At 45.8% G+C, this 14,494-nt stretch overlaps 1 protein-coding gene across 1 annotated transcript in view; it reads right to left on the bottom strand.

Annotated features, from left to right (window-relative positions):
* The window catches only part of LOC8037882 (fatty acyl-CoA reductase 1), a 54,541-nt gene that overhangs the window by 12,593 nt on the left and 27,454 nt on the right, over positions 1–14,494 (bottom strand). The window contains exons 3-8 of the mRNA XM_040219890.3: positions 13,433–13,608; positions 12,576–12,648; positions 11,735–11,841; positions 7,066–7,243; positions 3,324–3,368; positions 1,094–1,212 (exon numbers count right to left, since the gene is read on the bottom strand). Of these exons, the coding sequence (XP_040075824.2) occupies positions 1,094–1,212; positions 3,324–3,368; positions 7,066–7,243; positions 11,735–11,841; positions 12,576–12,648; positions 13,433–13,608 (698 nt within the window). The remainder of the gene's footprint in view (positions 1–1,093; positions 1,213–3,323; positions 3,369–7,065; positions 7,244–11,734; positions 11,842–12,575; positions 12,649–13,432; positions 13,609–14,494) is intronic.

Genomic DNA, 14,494 nt, shown 5'->3' on the forward strand with positions numbered 1-14,494 from the left:
TTTGTCGGTTCAAATTTATTCGATAAATTTCCAATCTTAAAATCGCATTTGGCAAAAAAATATTTAAACAACAGTATTGTATAAACAAGTTTGTTCAGGGCAGTCATTGATTTCTACTCTTCTTTGAGATCTCTGTCTATTGAGAAAGGCTGGGGCTTAACTTCTTTGGTCAAGTCAAGGAACGGGTCATTCCACTTGTGGGTCGCGACAAAAGCTGGTGTTCATGTGCCTAAGCTAGACCATATACTGCACTAATAGTATTTTTGCTTCTTAGGAGAGAGAGGTATATGTTTTTATTACAGTGAAAGCTATGAATCCTTAAGATATTGTGGCGGTGGAGGGGAGGGGCAGTTGAAACTTCAATATTACCCCCTCCGCCACTTCCCTGGGTTCGTGCCAGTGCACGATGAGGTGGCGTGGCGCTACGGTATCGGAAAACTAGTTTCCCGGCTGCAACGCTTGCGAGATTTTAGATCTTAAAGTGTCAACGTTCATCGAAGCATCACTCGTTCGTGAGTTTTGTCGTGGGACAGTCAGTATTACCAATCTCAAGGGTGCTAATGCCAAATGTAGCTGAAGAAATATCATTTTGATACTGGAGAGTTCTGACTGGTACTCGAGAGTTCTAACGAATTTAGCGCCAAATATTTAAAAATGAGGAAAAGAGAAAAAATGAAACTCAATTCCGGAGAAACGAGAATTTAACAAAAAATTAAACCAAACACACTCGTAAGATTTTGAAAGAAAAAAAAAAAAAAGGAAATCCTAGAAACATTTTTTGAATTTGATATGAAATGAACATAGAGAGCGCGGAACCCCACGTGTAAATCGCCGACGGGACGGAAATGACTGGGCGTCTCTTTCGAACGCTTACCCCCTCCAGCACGTGCTGGTTCTCTTCCCCCTTGGTTTGGCTGCGAGCATGAGCGCTTCAGGCTCACGAGACGCTGAAGCGAGGTGGAAGGTAGGATGCTCGAGCTGGAAGCTGGATCACTACAACTCCTCCCTGTCGTTCTCGCCCCATTGGTGATCAGAGTCATTCTGTTCGCTTCGCCTCTGAACATATTTATGAGACAAGAGCGTTTCGACTCGCCTTCCAGATCCCCTGTACCAGGCGGCAGCCAGCACATTGTTGGAGACCATGTCGACCGGGATCAGGTCGGCCGACATCTGGAGGTCCGTGTACACCGTCTTGAGGACCCCCTTGCCGAGCTGAAAGGGTGCCGGAAGAATTGACATCTTAATTTCGCTTCCTTTTTTTTTCTTATTATTAATTGTGTGCTTGTTGAGACAGCAGAAAGCTAGTCTGCCCTAGTGGACGTCTGGAGTCTCTGTTGTAGACGAGAAATTTAGCCAGTGCGGTACTGCTGCCGGCCTGGGTCTTTAACCCTTTCCCTACCACGGACGACCTGGGTTCGTCCACACTGTTTGTACCACTCCTCCCGAAGACGAGCTGGGCTCGTCCACATTGATTCGGGCTCCATTACGCTACCATGGACGAACTGGGCTAGTCCACATATTTCTAGTGAGCTTTTCCATAGATAGATGGCACTTCACGGAAAATAAAAAGCTGGTAAATTTCTGAATTCGGCAGGAAATTGTTCCAACCCAGAAAACGGGATTTAAAAATGGCGGCGTCAACTTCTGGTCGCTGCGGTTGTAGGGACGATCTTGCCTCAAAATCGGGGCGAAAACAAAGATATTGTGACGTCTCTTCAGATTCAGAAGACGAGGAAATGAATCTTTCATCGTACAGCGAGAGCGATGCAGCTGAGTTATTGGATTTTAGCTCAAACGACTTCGATTTCGATAAGGACATTGTGTCGGCGTGTCGGCATTGGGCTAGAATCAATGTAGAAAATCCCCCTCCAGCCCCTCCACATTTTGCATTCACTTTGCGTGCAAGGTGATGTGAATTGTCTGCAGTACTGCTACGTCCGGCCTGAAAGTCCATGTGCAAGGTGACGTGAACTGCCTGCGGTAATGCAGTGAAGCGAAACTTTGATCCCCTTTTCTTTTGCAGTCTGTTAAAGATTTCTCGTATAATAAATACTTTAAAATTTGTTTTTGGCCTTTGTATATTGCATACTAAATTTATAAGGCACATAAAAAAATTCATTTTCAAATCTTTTTTTTTTTTTTTTTTTCAACATTTTTGCGGAAGGCAAAGGGTTAACTTGCATCATGCAGTAGTGATGCACGACCACACGCTGGTGCTCGTCTATGTGAAAACGGGCAGGGCTGGGGATTAAGAAGAGCTTTTAGTGCTAATGTTGAGCCGAATATGTGTGGACCTGAGGAGAGATGCAGAAATCTATACAAAGTGCAGAAAGACAACTGTCACCCTTTCACGCTGCCTCTGTCACCCTCGCACATTGTCGGCACCTTGCTTGTGTTTTCAGTAGGGATCTTGCAAACTTTTGTCAAACCTGGGTTTCAACATCAAGGTTTGGCTAGTCCAGCAAACCTTCAAACTTTTTGGCTAAGTTTGACGAAGTTCAACTGGTTCAACCTCCGAAGATTGTTGGCCTACTTTGAAAAAAATATCTAATATATTTTAGAAACTTTATTTATGCGGTAGGTTGTTGTATATTTTACCCATCATAAAAGCAAACGTGTAATATTTTTAATGATTTAGTTTGTTAGCAGTTTCAACACATGCGCATAATAGTTGAACTTCAAACTTTTTTTAATCTTAAGAGTTGAAGGTCCAAAAAAGTTGAATGTGGTCGAACTCTCTTTTCGCCAGGTTTCTGGCATACTTAGTTTTTAGTGTTCTCTTTAGGTAAACAGTCCTCTTTCTATAGTGGCTGTTGTCGTCGACTCTAGGAGAGGTGAGATGCATTTATGGTCGTGCACTATTGCATGATTTGGGCATACTAAAATAGCGTTCCGTGAACTGGAAAAGCATCCTACTCGGACCTACTAGTAATGGGGCCCGGTGGCCGAGTGTGTTGGAGCATCACTGCTAGGAGCACGTGGGGCGGAAGCTCGCAATGCAGAACCCGGAGACCCTGGGATTCAATCCCCACACCGACCCATTTCGATCTGGACGAGCATTGTACCTGCGTGCGGTCGTCTATCGCCAATGTGTGGTGCGCGTTAAATACCCTAGGCTAGCAGTTGCACTGCACTGGCTACGTTTCCCACCTGCAGCGGAGACACCAGACACCATTAAGGCTGAGTAACTTCCCGCTGTTTAAACTATCGCACAATGCCACAACCTTTTAGATAGTAATTAAGTGTAACCTTGCAAGAAGCTGAAGCAATTTTTACTATCAATCAAAGACTGGTTTTTGGAAAGAAAAAGCTTGAACACTCACGGCAATGAGGAGGCCAGTGGGGCCATTGTAGTTGTCCACCCAGCCCTGAAGAAGAGAGGAAAAATAACATGGTCAGAAATCTTCGAAGGAAGGGTAACTGGGGCTTGAAAGTATCGGGGTTCCACAAACAAAACTTGCACTCTTTATACCCCACCCCCCCATCTCACTAGTGGTGCACAGTGCACCGGAAGCCATTGGCAGGAGAACAGGAAGGTTGCTTTTGTACGAGTTAAGAGTGACGGGCTAATCTTCGAGGGGGTGAAAAGTGACAGGGGTGTGAGGAAAAGGGGAGTTCCTCGTTCCCAACTTCTTGGGTTACACTCTCTCGCCCCTGTACTTTTGGTAGTGCTGCACACAACTAGTGAGATGGGGTATAGTGATGTTTTAATCCATGGCAGCTAACGAGAACATTTTTTTCTGTTTTAATTCCTAATGCTTTTCACAACTTTTTTTTCTTTTTACAGGCGGTTTTGTATAATGTTTAATCATTGGACATGTGCTGGTGGTGACAGAACTGAATACGAGTTGAACGGTCACACATACCTTGGAGGCAATTTCTAATTGAATTGATTAATTTAGAATCTTCAATCATATGGTTTTTATGAAATGTAAGACTGCAGTGAAAGAAAATCCCGCTCAAGTTAGCTTGAGGAGCTTTACTGTCTGATGCTCTTCAATGGTTTTTGCACAAAAACAATGCTACAATGCCAAGAAAAAAAGTGATAAAATGCATTGTATCCCTATGTCATGACTGTTAGTTCACTTCTATAGCTTTAGGCGATTACAAGAAATAAATTAGGCTCTTGCTAAAAGAACTGAGAAATAATTGCAGTGAGAAAATATAGAATTATATCATGTTTGGTATGTTAAAAGATTACAAATACAGTGTGCTAGTCCCCATTTGCACATGCTTCTGCAATGGCCACAATGGCTTTTTTTTTTTTTTTTTAAGCGGGATACAATTTTAACATGAACTAAAAGGATGTTAGAACGCACATGCAACGAGCCAAAGTAAAAGAGGTGCTTTTCCAGTTTCGCGCTGCGGGAAACCTCCCCTGCACCACAACCGCTGCGAGTGTTGCTTTGCTGCAGTGCAGCCGTGCCGCAGGAAAAGCGCACTCGACGAAGCTAAAAATTCTAAAAAATTCACAAATCTCACTATTTATACTTCATTTCACCTTAGGTCAAATCGGTTAATAGCCGACGACGGGACCAATCAAACGGCATCAAAAACGCAATGTCATGGTGATTGTCAAGTATCCCTAAGTGTTTTATCATCAATGAACCATATGCAGGGAAGAACCAGTGACTTGTTCTTTTCACGCTGTTTGATTGGTCCCATCAACTGGTAGTCTGGGCTGCGGATTTTGACTTAAAAACAAAGCATACAGGGTGAGATCGAGAAAATGAAACCTGGTGTTTCGGCCATCATAAATAACCGCTATACTTCATCTCACCCTACGATGGACTAAAGGCAAAAGCTAGGGACCGCTAGATCCAACCACGAGCCATTTAGCAAGTGCGTGGTATATGCAACGAGGGTGGCATGTCGCTTTGATGCACGTATCGGTGCCCGCGTCTCGGATCACTGATGAGGATGGGCGGATGGTGGTTCGAATTGAATTGCACTGAGTGATTCATCAATTTTACATTGCAAAGAAAGCCACTACATACAGGCTCTTTACAATGTCAAAGCTATAGAAAAGATGCAGCGCTCTGGGATTCGGAGCATTATTCGTCCACCCCTAACCGATGTTAAGCATGTCATAGTTTAGCATGAAACGTGATTGGATCTGGCGGCCCATGGCTTTGGCTCTTAGTTCATCGTAGGATGAGACAAGGTGTAGCATCGCATTCTCAGGGAGTTTCAGCTTTCTGTGGTGCATAGTTTATTAATGCAGGACGGAAAACCCTGTTTCATTTTCTTGGTCTCTCCCTGTAGTTCAAATTTCGAATCAATATTTGAAAGCTTATAATCTTTACAAGCTTCTCCAACTTTATTTTTGATGGATTGACTCGGTACAAACATGAATTGGAACCAAATAGGAAGTCGTGGGAGTGTACAAGGCTAGCTGTCTTGTTTTTGTTGCCAAGTAACCCTGGAAGTAATGCAATTGTCGTTGGATAATCAAATTACTAGAGATATACCTTCTTTTTATTACGCAGGTCACTCCTAATCTCTTCTCAGCTTTATGCTGTGATATCAAGGTAGGATGTCAAAATATTGCTTTTTATTTTTTCTGAGCTGCACGGACTGAACAAAGGACATTAAAACTAAATTTTGGTCTCAATCTCTGGGTGGCATTTGTTGCACTGATTTATGCAGTCTGAAGCACTATTGGTTGCAAAATATGAGCATTGAATCAGCTTCTCTGACTATTGTACCTATGCTCTGTTGTACCTGAGCTCATAGCATAAGCAACACACTGCAAGACAACCCCTTAGAATGCTCCGATGGCACACTGTGGTGCTTGATGCGGAAAATATACCTCACAAAGGCCTTGTGGCCCCTTAAACTTAGCCTTCATCATCATCATCATTGTGGCAGGCACCTCGACAGGCTCCTTCCCACTGATCTCTATGTCTATTTGCTGGATTGCGTTCGAGCAATCCAGCAAATGGACGGGAATGCGGCCACGGTCGGCCATCTTTTTGGTAGTTATATTATCTGTAGCCATCATAGTAATATGGCGGACAGCGCAATGGCGGCAGGCTGCCATAAAATAGCCGTGGGTTTAGTACACTGTACCGTGGGTGATATTTCGTGCTTGACTGAAGTTGTTTGACGAAGCAGATTCTTGAAACCCGGCGTGAACGGTAGCCTCATCTTTGAGGACCCGGCAAAAGTTCTACGAAAGCGCAGCACCGGGGGAAAGCAGCGCAGCTCGCATCGAAAGCAGACTCCGTACCGGCGTCTGCTTTCGATGCTTCTTTCATTGCGACTTTCGATGCGTGCTGTGCTACTTTTCCCCGGTGCTGTGATTTCATGAAACTTTCACTGGGTCCTCAAAGATCGGGCTACCGTTCACGCTAGGTTTCAAAAATATGTTTCGTCGAACAATTTCAGTCAAGCACGGAATATCACCCACGCTATTTTGATGGCAGCCTGCCACCACAACTACCACAACGCTGTCTGCCATGGATGGATGATAGCGGCTGCAGCAGCTCTACCTCGGCTAGAGGTAACATAACTCAACCAAAAAGATGGCCACTAGTGGCCGCATTCGCGGAGCGGGCAATTGCAATCCGGCAATTGTCATAGAGATCAGTGCTCCTTCCACGTTCGCACACACCTAGCTCTAACAATAATTACCATTATCGTTGTGACAGACATGCCTAGACGGGCTCCTCTGCATTAGCGCACAGCTCTAACAATCATTTCCAACACATTGTGGCAGGCATACCTTGACAACTCCTTCCGCATTTACACACACCTCTAACGATCATCATGATCATTGTGACGGACATACTTGGACGGGTTCCTTCCACATTCGCACGCACCTAAAACAATCATCATCATAATCGTGATAGACATACCTGGACGGGCTCTTCCTACATTTGCACAGAACTCTAATCATCAATGTTATCATCATTATCATTCTGGAAAACGTGCCTCGATGAACTTGATGCTTCCACATTCACACATGCCTCTAACAATCATTTTATCATTGTAGCAAACATACCTGGACAGACCTTCCACATTTGCACACATCTCAAACAATCGTCATATTGTGACACATACCTCAAGGGGCTCCTTCCACGCCCCGGTGATGATGGAGGGCCGGATGATGGTGACGGGCAGGGTGGAAGATGCCTCCTGCACCAGCTGCTCCGCTACAGCTTTGGTGTATGTGTAGGTGTTGGGCCGGTCCTTGATCAGCTTCGGCGTGATGGCCTCCAGTAGCGAGTCGTCCATCCACCTGAAGGAACCGGCAAGACAAGCCGTCAGTTTTTGTTTGCAGCAGAAGAAATAAAATACAGTGGAATATTGCTATCATATACAGGGCAGTTATTTTTAGGTACGGTTTGTGCAGGTGCATGTTATACAACCTGGGAGACATAATGTAGAAGGGTCATTGTCATGATCAGTCAAAGGAATAACTAAACTGTTCTAATGAACATTTTAATTTGGTGAAAATAAATATATGGTTTCAGTTATAAACTTGCTGAGCATAATTTATCATGCATTCTTGCACTGCTGGCCTTGTGTCTGTTGCACAAACGCAACACCTGCTTGCCACATGCTCTATGTGTACCTAAAATTTACTGATTTAGTGGTTTTCGATGACGCAGAAGAATTGGAACCATATTTGTTTATTTGTAGTAATGAAGAAACTAGCAGATTTCAGGCAATTATCCGACTTGTGTCAATTAGCCCCCTATATTATCTAAATAGCTTTCGCGACTTAAAAAAAAAAAAAATCCGTAAAGCTTTTTTTTTATTTATTTATTTATTTTTATTTGGGGGGGGGGTGCTTTTTGTTTTCCCTCCCCCAAAATAGAGAAAAAACTTGTTTGTCCCATTTTCTACGTGGCCAAGGGTTTTATGACCGCCACAACGAATTTGTTTTATGAATTAATAATCTTCAGATATTCTAATACACGGCCCTGCAAGGTCTAAATCATCGATATAACAATTTTTCGGAATAAAAACCGATTTCAAGTAAACCATCGCGATCAAGAAGAGTGGGGCCGAGGCGCGAAAAATAAATGCGACAGCGACGGCCTCTGCCGTCGGAGCCGCCGTTCAAGCCGCCGACGCTTTGCGAGTCCTCTCTCGGTCTTGAGCGTAACTGTTTGTTAGTGCACATCCGCTCTCCCAGGAGGCGCAGCGCTACGGGAGCCAGCAGGAGCCAGAGTTGCGCGTTGCGCGTTCATCCCCGTAGCGTCGTCTTTCCTGCTCATCGGCATCTTGGAGGCGCGCGGCGGCGCTCTCGAAAGCGGGGGAACCGGGCGCAACGTCTACTTTCCTGCACGGCTCTTGATTCGGCTCCTCACGTGATCGGATCTGGGCGAATAGCGGTGCGGCGGCACGTGAAAAACAGAAGCGCAACTCTGGTTCCCGTAGGGAGCCTATACAGGAACTCTAGCTTCTAAAGACCCTCGATAAAATTCACGCTTACAAGTAGAAATGCCGCGAAACTCCCGAAGTTGGGTTCAAAAGGTTCGAAATTTTCGACCCTCGCTAAGGTTCGAACTTGTAAAGTTCGCAACTTTAGAACCCCGCCGAGGTTCGAATTAGAATAATTCGAAAATTTTAAGGTTTCTGAAAGGTCGAGTTCGAAGATATCAGATTTTTTTGACAGATAATTCGAAATATCCGATCATTTCGAATTTATTTTAGATTCAACTTCGAAAAATTCAAATATTGTGATTTTTTTTTTCGAGGGCAAGGTCGACGAAAAGTTCGGAAGTTTCGATTTTAAGTTTCAAGTCTGGATTTCTTGGATGGAAATCAAATTCCTGTTTGAAACTTCCATGAATTCATCTAAAAAGACCGCAACATGTGCTACAAATTTTACTAAAAACGTTGCCTATTGCTGTTATGTCGTGATTGTAGTCCTTCATAATTGTAGAATTACCCGAAACTATTCTGAACTTACTCCAGCTCAGTTGCACCCTCAAAGTTTTCTTTGTTAATACTCCCTCCTTCTCAGTGCTGTGGTATTGACGGTACTTTTGTATTACTCGTTATCTGTCGTAACTTATGAAACAAGCGCTAAACTAGTTAAACGGTTCGTCGAAAAGCCCTGAGGCGGTCAGGTGAACATACTCCCTACTTATATTTATAAACTAGTAGCAATCCGATCAAACGTGGCCTAAATGCAATGGACAACGCATTCACACGAAGGCATCCAGGCTTCCCGAACATTTCTGTTACTCTGGGCGTTTATTTTCGGCATGACTACCCGTGTGATGGAGAAACAACTGAACACAGGCACATCACCCGACAGAAGTCGTGGTTCAGGAGAATGCAACTAAATTAGGGGACCACTCGGACTAATACAGCTGATCAGTTCACGACCGGTTGTTATCGGACTAACGGCTGCCTGGAACTTTTCTTCTTCGACGAATGGAGCCGGTAACTCATGATAATGAAGTAAGCGCCGATTCAGCGTTCGCTGTAGCTCAACGGCGTCGCTCTCCGCGCGCGCCTTTCCTTGACGCGAGGAAATCCAGAGTCTTGCGTTCGAAAACAACCAATGCTATGAGGGTGCTGCGAAGGACGCTCCCAGCGAGGCGCCCCAGTTGAACTTCAAGCCCGCAGATCAGGGATCTGTTGGCCTACAAGTTACCTCGGGGCAACCTACGGAGTTGTGCGCGGCAGAGCCTCTGTGCGGAAGTCGAAAGAAATAGGTACGAGGCCGAGGCCACGCGATCATTCAGCGCTTTAGGAGCGCGTCGTTTGTGGCACGATCAGCTAACGGCCAGACTCCGAGTGCAATTTCAACGCCACTTCACACCTTGACATGTGTTATTTATATTTGGCGGACTTGGATCCACGGACATTCGCTTCTTGCGCACTCGACATCGTCATGCGGCAGGAGTCCGTGGCCGTTTCTTCAGCTGCGGCCGTAGTAACTTATGCAGCATAGTCGACCTACGCACCGTGCGATTTTTTTTTCTTTTTCTTTTAGCCTAACAAGAAAATTTTTGACAAATATGAAATAATATTAGGTGGCAACGCGCCTGCGCTCGCAGCGTCTCAGGCGTGTTCTGAAGGGACGAAGTCCACCTTATTATTGGCGCACTGTCGGAAGCAGGACTTTGGTGTTGGTATAGGCCCCGAAGATAGGCGCGAGATCCTGCTGTCGCAAAGCCCTGTCCCGTACAGCACGCCATTGATAAGGTGGACTTCGTTCCTTCAGAGCACGTCTGAAAGCGCTGAGTAATCACGACGCGCGGGCGCGTTGTCCCGTGATCTTTATATATATATACAGGGTGTCACACAAGAAAATTTACACGGTCTTTTTTACCGCAAAAATAAACTAGGCATCGCCGAACGCTCATTCTCGACCCTAAGGTAGCGCTCGAGGTCACAACCAGATGCCAAAGTTTCAGCCCGATCCGATAACTTAATCAAAAGTTATGAGTGATTTTCTGAAAATTTAAATGGGAAAATGGAGCCCATTTTTGGGCCCGTTTTCGGTTTCTGTTGCCATAGAGCCCCATGTGTTTGAAAACTCCGTCGATTTTCCCATTGAAATTTTCAGAAAATCACTTGTAACTTTTGATTAAGTTATCGGATCGGGCTGAAACTTTGGCATCTGGTTGTGACCTCTAGCGCTACCTTTGGGCGGAGAATGAGCGTTCGGAGATGCCTAGTTTATTTTTGCGGTAAAAAAGACCGTGTAAATTTTCTTTTGTGACACCCTGTATATTTAAAGGAGCGGTGCAACGATATTCAATTGGCATGTTTTTCGCTTGACACGAGCTTACTGGCACACCTGGGACTCAAGGATACTCACACGCAACGCCACTGGCCAAGAAACTCCTTTGTTGCGGTGTAATTTCAAGGACAAAAGCGATCATTTTCATTCAATCTCTCCTTTGCAAAATTTGATGACGTAACGTGGGGATCGCAGTACTCCCAAGTGACGATATTTGAATGCGGTTCATAGATTGGACCCGAGCACTGCGTGGGCTCTCGACTTAGGCTCGTGATAACTGCTAGCTCGACAAGCATTCGGGTATGACCCGTGTCCAATCGCTGCAACGACGACAACAGCCGAGCCATACCAATGTTTGGAACTCAGCGCGTGTCCTGTGCTTTGCCAACCCCAGCGCGTAGCTATGATTAACACTGGCGGCATATAATCGGCTCCAGATCACGTGGCCGCTTGTTCTGGCTGCGAGTTGAGGGGGTGAACGCTGCTCGTCTTTCTTTAATTATTTTTGTGAGACTCCTATTGCGTGGGGTGAAAAACGAACGCGTGTTTCATAGGTCATTAACGTTAGGGATCCGTTTTAAGCGGTATTTGCGCAAAGTACAAAAATTGTTGCATCGCTCCTTTAACGGGCTTTCTTTTTAGGCTAAAAACAAAAGCGCTCAAGGCATTCGCCTCTCTGTCGTTCTTATTCTGTCAATAGACCGATCTCACCAGCTGGTTTGAGTACGCCACCGCTGCCGCCATGCATCGTGGGAGCTGTAGTCTTTCTGCACGCGCGATGACCCTGCTGGAGGCCCGCGCGAGCAGAGCACGAGGCGGTATGGGCGTCTGCCTCCTACGAACTACAGTTATGGCGGCGTCACGCATGCGTGGAACGCTTGGTAAGATCGGTCTATAGTACGCTTATCGCGACAAAACACTACAAAACTAAAGAGGAAAAAGAAAAGCGGCTGCATTTGCGACATTGGGTGGTTTTGGAAAGAAGTGTTTTATGATGAGTGTTTCTGGTGGCTGACTTACTCTGCAATGTTCATGAGGTTGGCGGGCTTCATGTGCGTGGGGTACACCTGCTCCCTGATCTCTTTCTCGTTGCAGTTGCAGTAGGCCGTTGACACGTGGACGTACACCTTCGAAGAAAAGGCGGACAATTGCTTTTAGGCCAAGTTTCTTTTTGTACATCCTTCGGTTTGGAATCAACCGTACTCCATTGCTGCGATGCCTCCTTCTTAATGAAAAATGTTGAAGGATGAACTAATTAACGTTCGGCTCTGCTTCCTACTGTTTATGCGCTATTCACACGAAACCCCCGGGACGGAGCTGCGTGACGTCGACCGGCGAGGCCCTCGCCTCCACCGCGGAGCCAGCTTCGGAGTCGAGGAGTGTTCGTCCGCGCCTCTGTCGCGGAGGTCAACGTCACCGCGCCGCCTCAGAAAGACGTGACGTCAGCATCACGTGACGCGCCCTGGGCGGAGCGAAGCGTCGGATTTTTCTCTCATGTGAATACCAGCAGTGAAACAAAAATAGTTCAGTTCTCAGCCTGTCGGGTTTGTTCGAGGGTATTTGTTACAACTGTATCAACTTGATTCAATCTGATTCATTTTGCTTTCACTGCCTAAAAACTACGACAATTTCGCTTTTGTTGCTATAGTTGAGTTTTACTTCAGTGAGTTTTAGTAGACGTTTGTGAAATAGTAGCCGAACAAAATCAGATGAGCGGATTAAAGGACATTTTTTTTCTGTTTACATAATTTACTTAGGGCCGTCATTGTTTAGGTGCCTTAATCCTTATGGACTAGTTAAGCTGATGAGAATTAAGTGTGAATATGGTGTCCTTTAAGAAAGTGCACGAAGGAGTACATACCTTGAGGTTCTTCATTTCGTGGCAGAGATCGAGGATCATCTTTGTGGCAGCGATGTTGGAGCGGACTGAGAACCTGACAACAACAAACGAGCCTCGATTAACGCATATATTGTGCAGCAGAAAACTGGTGACGATTAGACGTAACACAACCCTGACACTGCGGGGAACAAAAGCTTTTCGTGTGTCGTCCTTTACTTACTTTGCTGAAAGGTTTGTTTGGGCTAGTTGGAGGGTAAACGTTTCGCAATAAAGCAGTGCAACGGGACACGGACGAAGTAAAGACGAGACAGTACACAGCGCTGTGTGCTACCTCGGATCGTCGGTGTCCCGTTGCGTTGTACAAGGGGTTAGAATACTTATATACGAAATTACTATCAACGCCACTTGAACAAACGCTATAACACTGGCACCTATATAGAGAGAGGAAGAGGGGAGGGGCAGCTGTATTTATGGAAATAGTGAAGTCAGGTAGTGCGTTCCTGTCTCTTTTGGCCAACAGGAATTTAGACATTTGATAACAATCTGTGAACGATGAAATTTGGCGTAAATTGCACAAATGGTCGAGACGCAAAAAAAAAAAAAAAAAAATGGTGAGCGGATGATAGCAAAGATTCTTCGAGACGTTCGTTGTGATAAAATCACAGAATCTTTATAAATTACATGCGTCACGGAATACCTATAAATAACCTGCATCTAGCGTGGCTGCCTTTTTTTTTTTTTTTTAAAGTTACAACATAAACCTGTACATTTCCTAGTGTTACACCTGTTTCACATGGTGCGAATTGTCTTGGGATTTTGCGGTAGGCGACTTTAAGCACCTCGGCCTCCGGCACGCGTACATCGTCCGCCAGGCGTACCTGAGGGGTTCGTCGAAGCGCACGGAGGCAGCGCCGTGGATGACGACGGACACTTCCCTGGTCAGGCGCTCCCGGTCGCTGTTGGACATGCCGAGTTCCGGCTGAAGCAGGTCCCCTGCCACCACCTGGACCTTGGACAGCGCTTCGGGGTGCACTTTCTGCACTCGCTCGAACAGCTGATCGGCAGGAGAGAAACAAACAATGAAGGTGCGACGGCACTGGACGGGGTTCTTTAACTCCGTCCAATGGAAACAAGTTCCCCGGCGATTTTGTTTTTCTTCTTTAACTATACCCACAAGACACATTTTCTATATACCCAAACTTTACTCTTGCCGGCATGCTATTTATAATCTCTGGATTCAAGGTTAAGGAAATGACAAACGAATGTGATGCCAAATTCAACGTGCAAATTTTCCCGTGCTTCCAGTGAGGTGATGTCACATGTACTATTAGCCCCGAGAGCGAACACAAGCGTCGCTGCGGTCGCCGCGCCCTGATTGGGTGAGGCGTACCGTGACGTCAGGGGGAGGACTCCGCTCCGCGATCTCGTATCGGCTCTCTTCCCAGCACCGGTTTCCTGGTTTGGCGTTGTGTGCCGCAACCTCTTCGAGGAGCGGGACTTCGTTTACCCGGTATACAAGACGTTGAGTTAGGCCGATATTGACGTGCTTCCGTACATTTTATAAGCCTGCTTGTCCCTTTTACCTTTAAAATTGGGTTACGAAGCCCGGAAGCTATCGGCGGAGGCGATTCCGCCGATGAACCTCCCCGTCCGTCCACACGGCACAAGGTAATCTTGCGACGGGTCGGTGAAGTGATGGCGCAAGTGTTTCAGACGCAGGAATTATGTTCCTTGCATGTTCATGATTTAGGACGATATTACATTCCGCTTTCAAGGCATTTGAAGTGGCATTTATATCATGGGCCTTTGGGGGGTCGGCAAATTAGCTCGCGACCCCGACTCTGTGCTGCCACTCTGCATGCGCTGGTTCGCAGATGTTTCAAAGGCTATGTTCTGATGATCTTCGAAGAGCTCGTGGAACACGGTTGCTTTACATAAAT

The sequence above is a fragment of the Ixodes scapularis genome, unplaced genomic scaffold, assembly GCF_016920785.2.
Source record: "Ixodes scapularis isolate PalLabHiFi unplaced genomic scaffold, ASM1692078v2 ptg000885l_1___fragment_2___debris__unscaffolded, whole genome shotgun sequence".
NCBI classification, from domain to species: domain Eukaryota; kingdom Metazoa; phylum Arthropoda; class Arachnida; order Ixodida; family Ixodidae; genus Ixodes; species Ixodes scapularis.